Source organism: Penaeus monodon, chromosome 13 (assembly GCF_015228065.2).
Source record: "Penaeus monodon isolate SGIC_2016 chromosome 13, NSTDA_Pmon_1, whole genome shotgun sequence".
Classification (NCBI taxonomy): domain Eukaryota; kingdom Metazoa; phylum Arthropoda; class Malacostraca; order Decapoda; family Penaeidae; genus Penaeus; species Penaeus monodon.
This window is the reverse complement of record NC_051398.1, coordinates 11,660,017-11,670,454: the sequence shown is the minus strand read 5'-3', so window position 1 is coordinate 11,670,454 and position 10,438 is coordinate 11,660,017. Positions and strand designations below refer to the sequence as shown.

The 10,438-nt window shown below is 42.5% G+C and overlaps 1 protein-coding gene across 8 annotated transcripts in view; it reads right to left on the bottom strand.

Annotated features, from left to right (window-relative positions):
* LOC119580130 overlaps positions 1–10,438 on the bottom strand; it is a 269,343-nt gene that overhangs the window by 82,450 nt on the left and 176,455 nt on the right. For 7 of the 8 annotated variants that reach the window (XM_037928084.1, XM_037928077.1, XM_037928080.1 and 4 more), the window contains exons 15-18: positions 9,767–9,778; positions 9,313–9,427; positions 9,014–9,180; positions 3,036–3,133 (exon numbers count right to left, since the gene is read on the bottom strand). In XM_037928084.1, coding sequence (XP_037784012.1) covers positions 3,036–3,133; positions 9,014–9,180; positions 9,313–9,427; positions 9,767–9,778 — 392 coding nt within the window. The remainder of the gene's footprint in view (positions 1–3,035; positions 3,134–9,013; positions 9,181–9,312; positions 9,428–9,766; positions 9,779–10,438) is intronic. The other variant, XM_037928079.1, reaches the window with a different exon arrangement.

The following is a 10,438-nucleotide window of genomic DNA, read 5'->3' as shown; positions in this document are numbered from 1 at the left end:
TACCAAAGATTACTCAATAAGATCTTGGACGACATCAGTGACATCATCACCATTACCGTTTCTGCTAATAACGATGGCCTTAATCCAAATGAAGGCTAGTAAAGAAGACAGCCCGCATTAATATTCCTGATCAGTTGATGCAAGACCTCGGACAAAAAGCCGTCGGCTCTGCACCCTCCTCTCTTCGCCTGACACCTGTCCCCTTGAGAGCCTCCCAGGGGCCCAACCATCCCCTTTGTGGCGGGAACCTGTACTGCAGAGCCCCCGAGGCACGCAAACCTGCAGGTACCCGGGCAGGTGAAGGGAGCGCCGTCGTCCATCTGCCCTTGCTCTTCCGGCATAGGGGAGGATGCCGTGCGGCGAAACCGGCCCGTGAGATTTACTATGCAAACGATGCAGGACACCTGCAACGACGCTTCCTCAGCGCGGCAACACCCGCTTCGCTCGCAGTGTCTGGGGTTTGTCTCTGAGTGCCAAGGGAATCTGGTGCACCCTTCTTGCAGGTTTGTTGTTGAGGAAATTATAAAAGCTTCATGCAATGCAATATCCACAGCGGTGTGTGTGTGTGTGTGTGTGTGTGTGTGTGTGTGTGTGTGTGTGTGTGTGTGTAGTGTGTGTGTGTGTGTGTGTGTGTGTGTGTGTGTGTGTGTGTGTGTGTGTGTGTGTGTGTGTGTGTGTGTGTGTGTGTGTGTGTGTGTGTGTGTGTGCGTGTGCGTGCGTGTGTGTGTGTGCGTGTGTATGCATATATATGTATACAGTTAGATAGATAGAGATATGAACGGATATTTACATCCCAATAAGTTCTTTGCATACGTAAAACAAGGAAAACCCACCTACTAAACACAGTAATGTCACAGTGTCAAGTAAGGATATAAAAAAGATTTACTCCCACTCGAAAACAATCGCACAAACAGTAACTCGCTGCTAATACCCAATCTTCCCCTGGGAACTCCGGGTCATCGAGTTCCCATCGCGCGGGTGTGTGTGCGCACGCAGGAGCCCCGAGTGAAAGAAGGAAAAGAGAAGAAGAAAAAAATCCAGCTCGGAATTTTGGCCGTGTTATTTCCCGCCATTCATTGTTCTTTGGCGCGGGACACCTCGGGCGGTTCCTGCACCCCCCCTCTCCTCCATTATCTCCTCTAAACTGTATCACATTCCAGCCTCTCAATTTTACACACACACACACACGGAAACAATCTGTTTAAAATCAATCAGGTAACCGTACTCGTTCAAATGAATTTCATCAACCTTTTAACGCATTCATTCATTCATTCTTCATTTTTACTAATCATTTGTCGAATATTCAATACTCATCCGATTATATAGCAAATAACACCGTGCGATTTAAATAACTATCATGACAAACCTATCGCTTATCAATCAAATATTATCACCAATCTGTCAACCTGCCATCAATCATCACCAACCTTCTCCTTTACAAAAAACCATAACCTTTCACGGATTCTCCTAGATATGCTCTCTCAGGTTTTTCACACTATAAATTAAAGAGATTAAAAACAGAAGTAAATTTCGAGTAACCTTTATACTGGTCACAACAATGACAACAACAAAACTGATAATTATGTAAGATTTTAGATCTCTTTTATAATTCACGCTAATGTAATCAAGAGAGATTTTCAGTCATGTACCACTCCGTTCGACTGCGTCATTATCGTCTCGTAGACTTAGAACAGACACGTTTCCGTGATGGAAATACCCTTGACCTTAAATATCTTGTCATGGAAGGAGCGTTTTCACGCTCATGCTCACGCTCACGCTCACGCACACGCACACGCGCACGCACACACACCTACACACACCTTAATTGTTTCTCACTCTCTGCCGCGTATTTAAACATGTATATATATAAATATATATATATATATATATATATATATATATATATATATATATATATATATATATATATATATATAGATAGATAGATAGATAAATAAATAGATAAGATAGATAGATAGATAGAAATATAGATAGATAGATAGATAGATAGATAGATAGATGCATATATATAATATATATATTATATATCTATATCTATATATATATATATATATATATTCGTACTTCTCTCTTCCCGTAACCCTCATAAACATCATTTCATCATTTAAGTGTGGAACGGTCACACTCGGCCTACTGCCGCAGCTCAGGGCCTCCGACTGCCCTTCTGGACGAGGCACGACTGACCCAAGGCAATATTTGCTCAACAAATTGACCGAACTCTCGAGGGTCGCTGAAGCCGATCGGTGAGGTGTGAATGCATAATACTAACATTCCGAGGTTCTCATCTTGGCTTTCGAGCTTACCTGCTCTAAAATGTACATTTTCAGTCACTATCTTCATTGAATACCGAGGACACTTGTTAGGGTACATCTACAACGACGTACCTTTTGATACCCATAACACAAACATTTTTCCTTTTCGCAAAAATGAAAAGGTGATGCATACATAATCACACAAGATCACGTTTTTCATTTGTAAATTATACGTTGAGTTGCGGTCTTCGGGCATATCAAATATACCTCAATTATACCATTACATAAGCGCCGTCTACCTTTACACTTGTTTCATTAAATTATGACGCAAGCTACTGCGTTGGCACGAGCGCAAAGTCTTGCCGCTGTAACAAGTGAGGTAATGTCAAGATATTCTAAACAAACCTTATGTGGTGGGAACCTTGACAACTGCATGGTCATACTGGGAGGAATGATGAATAATTTTACAACATGAGATGTATCTGGCGCGTTTCGATTAAATCTGCGACAAAACTACGTGTTTCTGACGAAAATTTACTCGAAATGCGATCTCTTGCGCTGTAAAATGAATCATTTACATTCATACTTTTTTTTTTACATTTATCAGAAAAACTCCAATGGATATTTGCGATTTACCACCAGTTTGCATATCTGGTCAATCATCTCCAATAAATACAAAGTTACATTCATCTGTTCATCCTCTGTGCAAGGGCACTTCTTAATTTTTTAAAATCTATTCCAAACTACTAAGGTGTTACTTACCCTAAGAAAATTTTCAATTTCCAAGGATGAGACATTTGATCGCTCCGAGGTATCCGAGGCGGGAGGTGGGAAGCCATCCGGACTGGCTGGCTCTTTACCTGAGGTGGCAAAAGAAAACGGAAATAAAGGTTATATCATAAAAAATGGGGTTTGAGTACGGTATAACTAAAGTAAATATGACATCCTCCAGTTATTTTTTTTTTTCGAAGACAAATATAAAATATGATTTATATAGGATAAGATTAAAGGTTTAAAAAATAATGTGTTGGACCCACAATTACACTGATGTAGGGAAATAGTTTAGCGGTGTATGAAGAACACACATTAAAAGAAGAAAACGTTTAGATCAACATGGGGATATCAGCAAGCATGAAAACACAACACACTATGAGGGTGGGATAAAACTGGGGGTTGTATATTTCTAGTATTGACTATGCTGCTTCTGACAAACTTTCGTTAGTTTTCTAATGACAACATATGAAGTTGATTGCAGTCTTTGACTATCTTTCTGTAGATAGGTACTAGTAAGGGTCCAATGCGGTTGAAGTACGGAACTACGACAGCAAATGCTGTACACAGGTAGAAAAGTCTAAAAATCTCAGTATAGCTAGTGTATCTGCAGTGCGCTAACTGGGCGTAGTAGGTGCATTATGTCCACTCATAGACAGCATAGTGCATAGTCTGAAGTGATGACACTGGCTAAAATGGTGCAGCTTGAGGAAGAAGGAGAGATAAAACCATACACAGCACAGCCTGCCTCCCACGGGTGTGGCGTGTCATCTTGCTGCCTGTTGTAGACTGCCGACAGAGTGAGCAATGGGGTCTGGTTCCACCACCCAAACGCCGTCCACTACTGTTCCCTCCGGGAGTCCCTGCTGAATTTCTGCTAGCCTTACCGATGGTGACAGGTCTATGTCCTGACAAGGAGGGGCTTGAGTCCGTGCCACTACAACAGAAGGTCTGTGTAGTTCCTCGGCAATTTTTTGTGTGGATTGCTTTGGGTGCCCTTAGGCTGTGAACCCTAGCAGACTCCCTTAATAAAGCCTGCAAATTACGCGAAGCAGGGGAGTTACTATAGGCACAGAAAACCTCGTGACAAGGAACAGCTTTCTGGGAATCACTTATGGTCAGCAAACGTGCAGGCCGTGTAACGATCTTTTTGGAATTCTTTTGTGGTAAAACACTAGACTGTTGGTTCCCTTCTAATAAGTCTTGATAGTAGGGTGATGGAGGTATGCTTAATGGAGAGCTTACATAAAACTTATTGGTGGGGCTTATTGAATCACTCTCACTACTGCTGCGAAGGCTATGACGTTGTCCATGTACTGGCACCACATCTCTCTTGATGCTGTTGTACATTAAGCTATTTCTAGATGAGAACTGCACATTTTCACTTGTCAAGTTCAGGCTGTTTAGGTCTTTAGATATAGAGCTGGACAGCAATGACTGCCTTCTATTTTCTACAGGAGCTGATAATGGATTATCATCGTGCTTGCCATGTGTAGTGCTTCCAGATGAGGTTGTGATGGTAAGTTTAGAAGTGCAAGCAGTAGTGCTGGTGCATGTGGCCATTGATGTAGCAGCAGTTGTAGCGGTTAATACATGTTGTGTGCTCACAGCAGAGGAAGTAGGTGTAGTGTCGGTCAGGTTGTGGATGGAGTTGTTGAGGAGGGGCATGTGGATGACAATAAGGTCACGCGTGATGGGAGAGGAGGATACTGGAGGAGAGGCTCTCCAGGTTGAGGAGGGATACTCTGCAAGAAGCCTTTGCCCCTCCTCCTTCCCCTCCTCCTCCCCTGCCTGCTCAGTAGAAGTCGAAGGGAAGCAGGGGGCCAGGCAAGGTGCTGTCAAGGGCGCCAGGCACATTAAGGGTCCCGCGTCACAGCTGTTGTCCGCTGAAGTGAAGGTCAAGGTAGGTGGAACACAGCATTAGTTAGCCTCGACACTGTGCTATTGGGCCAACATTGAAGTGGACTTTGAAGCACAGAGTTGATAAAATACCACCTAGAGCTAAAGCTGACTGTACAACTCAAGAGAAGAAATGGGCACAAGAGCATCCATTTCTGTTTTTCTCGTGTTTTTCATATGAACTCAGACGCTTAATTTGTCTAACAAATAGGAAGAGTCGATTCTGAAACAGACCCTAATCATACAACCTCAAAGTACCGTAATCCTCTGCTAGCATAATGTTCTAAAACATAAAGCTCTACTAATTTAAAACTGATAGATAACTTATTAGTTTGCTGGTTTATATGGGTAACATCACTTAGAAGATCAATCAAAGAAGAGAGTTCAAGAAAATAATTAGAAATAATAAACACTAAAATGCGGTCTTCCACTTTTTAAAAGGAAGGCAGTATAAGAGTGAGTGAGTGAGTGAGTGAGTGAGTGAGTGAGAAAGAGAGAGAGAGAGAGAGAGAGAGAGAGAGAGAGAGAGAGAGAGAGAGAGAGAGAGAGAGAGAGGAAGGGGTGGAGGGAGGGAGGAAGAGAGGGAGGGAGGGAGAGGGAGAGAGGGAGAGGGAGAGAGGGAGAGGGAGAGAGAGAGAGAGATGAGAGAGAGAGAGAGAAAGAGAGGGAGGAGGGAGGAAGGGAGCGAGAGGAGGTGGAGAAAGGGAGGGAGGAAGGGAGGAAAGGGAGCGAGGGAGGGTGGGAGACAGGGAGGCTGGAGAGGAGAGAGGAGGGAGGGAGATAGGGAGAGGAGAGAGAGTAGGAGAGAGGGAGAGAGAGAGAGAGAGAGAGGAGGAGGGGAGAGAGAGAGGAGGAGGGGAGGGGGAAGAGGGGAACGAGAGAGAGAGAGAGAAGTGAGAAGGAGAGGAGAGGAGGAGAGGAAGAGAAGGAGAGGGGGGGGGAGGGAGGGGGAGAAGAGAAAGGGGGAGGAAGAGAGGGAGAGAGGGGGGATGGGAGGGGAAGAGAGGAAGGAGAAGACGGAGAGAGAGACGAGAGGGGAGAGGGGAAGAGAGAGAGAGAGAGAGAAAATGAGGGGGAGGGGGAGGAGGAGAGAAAAGAGAATGAGGGAGGGAAGAGAGGGAGAGAAGGGGGAAGGGGGGGGGGGAGAGGAGAGAGAGAGGGGAGGAGAGAGAGGGAGAGAGAGAGGAGGAGAGATGAAAGGAGAGGAGAGATGAGAGAGAAGAGACGAGAGAGAGAAGAGGAGGAGAGAAACGGAGAGAGAAAGAGAGGGGGAGAAAAATGGGAGGGAAAAGGAGGTGAGAAAGAGAGAGAGAAAAAAGAGAGAAGAAAGGAAAAAAAAAGAAAAAAGAGAAGAGAGGAGGAGGAGAGAGGAGAGAGAGAGAGAGAGAGGGGAGGAGAGAGGAGAGAGGAGAGAGAGAGGGGAGGAGAGAGAGAGAGCGGAGAAAAGAGAGAAAAGAGAAAAGGAGAGAGAGAGAGAGAGAGAAGAGAGAGAGGGGGGGAAAAAAAAGAAAGGGGGAAGGGGAAAAAGAAGAGAGAAAAGAGAGAGAGGGAAAAAGGGGGGAGAGAGAGAGAAAAAGAGAGAGGGGGAGAGAAGAGAGGAGAGAGAGAGGAAAAAGAGAGAGAGAGAGAGAGAAGAGGAAAGGGGGAAGGGAGAGAGAGAGAAAAGGGGAGAGAAAAGAGGGAGAGGGGAGAGAGAGAGAAAGGGGGGGGAGAAAAGGGGAGGGAAAAAGAGAGAGGAGAGAAAAGGGGAAGGAGGGAAGAAAAAAGAGAAAGGGGAAAAGAAGAAAAAAAGGGGAGGAGAAAGGGAAAAAAAAGAGAGGGAAAGAGGAAGAAGGGAGAGAAGAGAAGGGGAAAAAGAGGGAAAAAAAGGGGGAGAGAGAGAAGAGAGGGGGGGAAAAAAGAGAGGGGGGAGAGGAGAAAAGAAGAGGGAAAAGAGAGGAGAGAAAAGAAAAAGAGAGAGAGAGAAGGGGGGGGGGAAAAGAGAAGAAAAAAAGGGGGAAAAGAGGAAAAGAGAGAAGGGGAAAAAAGAGAGGAAAGAAAGAGAAAGGGGGGAAAAAAGGAAGAAAGAGGAAAGGAGAGAAAAAAAAAAAAAAAAAAAAAAAAAGAGAAAAGAGAAGAGAGGAAGGAAAGGAGGAGGGGGAAAAAGGGGGGAAAAAAGAGAGAGGAGAAAAAGGGGAGAGGGGAAAAAAGAGAGAGAGAGGGGAAGAGGGAAGAGAAGAGAGAGAGAGGGGGAAAGGGGGGGAGAGGAGAGAGAGAGAAAGAGAGAGAGAAAAAGGGGGGAGAGAAGAGAGAGAGAGGGGAAAAGGAAAGGGGAGAGGGGAGAACCGGGGGGAGAGAGAAAGGAAAGGGGGAGAAAAGAGAAGGAGGGAAAAAAAAGGGGGGACAAGAAAAAAAAAGAGAGAGAAAAAAGAGGGGAGAAGGGAAAAAAAAAAAGAAAAAAAATTTTTTTAAAAAAAGAGAGAGAGGAGGAAAGGGGAGAGGGGGAGAGGGGAGAGAAGAGAGAGAAAAAAAAAGAGAGAGAGAAAAGGGGGGGAAAAGAGAGGAAAAAAAGGGGGGAAAAAAGGGAAAAAGGGGGAGAGAAAGAAAGAGAGAGAGAGAGAGATATAAAGAAAGGGGGAGAGGAAAAGAGAAGGGGAGGAAGAGAGAGAGAGGGAAAAAAAAGGGGGGGGGAGAGAGAGAAGAAGGAGAGAGAAGGGGAGGAAAAGGGGAGAGGAGAGAGAAAGAAAAAGAGAAGAAGAGAGAAGGAGAAAAAAGAGAGGGAAGAAAGAGAGAAAAAAAAAAGAGAGGAAGGGGGAAAAAAAAAAAAGAAAAAAAAAAAAAAGGAAGGGAGGAGGGAGAGAGACAAAAGAGAGAGAGAGAGAAGGGAAAAGGAGAGAGAGAGAAAAAAGGGGAAAAAAGGAGGAAAAGAGACAGGAGAGGGGAGAGAGGGAAAAAAAAAAGAGAGAAAAGGGGGGGAAAAAAAGAGAGAGGAGAGAGAAAAGAGAGAAAAAAGAGAGAAAAAGAGAGAAAAGGGGAGAGAGGAGAGAGAAAAAAGGGGAGAGAGAGAGAGAGAGAGAGAGAGAGAGAGAGAGAGAGAGAGAGAGGAATCACAAATGGCTGTACTAAGCATAGCTTATACGCATAATGAACAAGGCACAAAAACACTGAAACACATATCTGTTGCAAAGGGAACAGGTGTATTCAGACAATAATCACCTAAAAAAATGTATATGGAAATAGTAGTAATTTCAGAATAACTGACATATGGGGTAATATTGCTGTGTTAATAGGGCTGGATGTTTTCCATTTTATGTTAAACAGAATCAAACACAGGAGGAGAAGACAGTTGTAAAAGGAGAAATGTATATCTTAGTAGCAATAAACAGACCCTATCATATCTATATTGCTCCATAGCTTTTAATAATGGATATGACTGGGACATACCCACTAGAATCATATAAAAAGACTGGAATATATTGTTAGAAAAAAAGGTGCCTCCTTGTTGAAATACTTTACAATATGTGCTCAAAGAGAGTATGAATGTATATGAAGATATAAATACAAGGATGATTTTATATATATTTACACACACAAACACACACACACACACACACACACACACACCAAGTTTCATTATACATAAACTTTGCCTCCAAGCTATTTCTTAGTAAAGAATCATATCATCATCAATCACAACTGTTAATGTAAGCAGTAGTCATATGTGCAAGTGCATATGCTGTGTGTGTGCATGTGTGTGTGTGTGTGTGTGTTTGTGTGTGTGTTTGTGTGTGTGTGTGTGTGTGTGTGTGTGTGTGTGTGTGTGTGTGTGTGTGTGTGTGTGTGTGTGTGTGTGTGTGTGTGTGTGTGTTTTATACTTTGGACCAATACAGTACTTTATTACAATCTTGAAAATGCAAAGACAAAGACACATCTCATTCCATAAATATACATAAAATATTCAAAGAGCAGTATCATATAGTCTCAATGATTACACTCGCAACTACCTCATAAAACTGAGAAGCAAAACAGAAAAGGGTATGAAGAAAAGGGAATGGAATTGAGAATTATATCAAGATTAATGTTTAACTGACCAGGGAGTATGGCCTTGCTCCATGTTGGTGCTGGAACAATCATCCTGGAAATCATCTCCTCGTTCAGGGAGGTCTCTGTGGGTGGTGGCGGACACACTAATGACTCGATGATCTCATCTGTTGTCTTCATTAAAGAGGCTAAGTCTGGTGGATCTGTTCGAGAAGACCTGGAAGGAATTGAGGAAGACTCAGTTTTGGAATGCAGAAATGTAATTTAGAAATTGAGATATTGAAAAGGTATAATGGAAGTAAATATAGAATTTGTATCAGTGGGATTAACACATCAATTAGATACTCACCTCATCATGAGACAGAGGGCAAGCTCCTCTTGTAGAACACTTTCTATATACATCATGTCCAAGTCACTAACAATTGCACCATTGATCACCATGATCTCATCTCCCTTGATGATGCCTGTGATGGAGAACAAAATAAATTCAGGAAATGTTTTTCACTGACTGATCTATGTGGCAGCAAGTGTCTACATCTACATTTCTAAATTCTACTTATTTTATTCAAAATATATTTAAGTCATTAGGATATGAATAAGGTTATTAGACCATTTGGCAACAGAATTAGTTTTAAGATTCCCCCCGCCACAAAGTGATCTGCAGCTTTCTATTGTTTTCCCAGCAACAACGTTAAAATTGCTTCCATAAAACTCAAGTCATTAGAAAAAAAGTTTCTTAGAGCATTACGGTAAACTTAATTATGCTGAATGATTGGGACTATGTTGGTTGGGGCCATTATTACCGTAAATTTCCTCTGTCAGAGGCATGGAAAGAGTTTATAATAAGCATAATTATACCGGCAACAGCGGGTGTATATCAGATATCATCAGTATGTCAGGGAATGAGAATATAGCACACTGTTATCATCATATGTTGGCTTGTGCTTAGGGAACTCTTTGAATTAGTTTTTAACCAGCTCAAATACAGTAACTATATATCACAATATTTTTACCGACAGAAAAACTCCTACTCCACAAGCATAAGGGACAGGGGTGGAGTAGAACCAATACTGATAGCAAGCAGAGTACAATACAGTACTTTAAGACTACAATCAGCAACCTCAGAATAAATCCAACAAATCTGGAGTAACATAACTACTTTAAGAAATATAAAATGAACACATTAAGGATCTTTGCACTCAGTACTTGATGAGTACACAGAGTACTTGAAGAAAAGCGTGCTCAGTACTCTTTGGAGAACATACTTAACACTTCAGGAAAAGTAAACTTAATACTTCAGGGATAAGAAACTCATTACCATAATTCAAGAAGATTCAAGTCACTGAATCTTGAGTGAAGTAATAGGAGATTCACAAGTAAATTTAAACTGAACTCCTTTCTAAATTCAAAGTAGTCTCCTTGTTTCAGTTACAGCAAACTCAGTACTTCTAGAAGAGAAAGCATAACATTCCAGT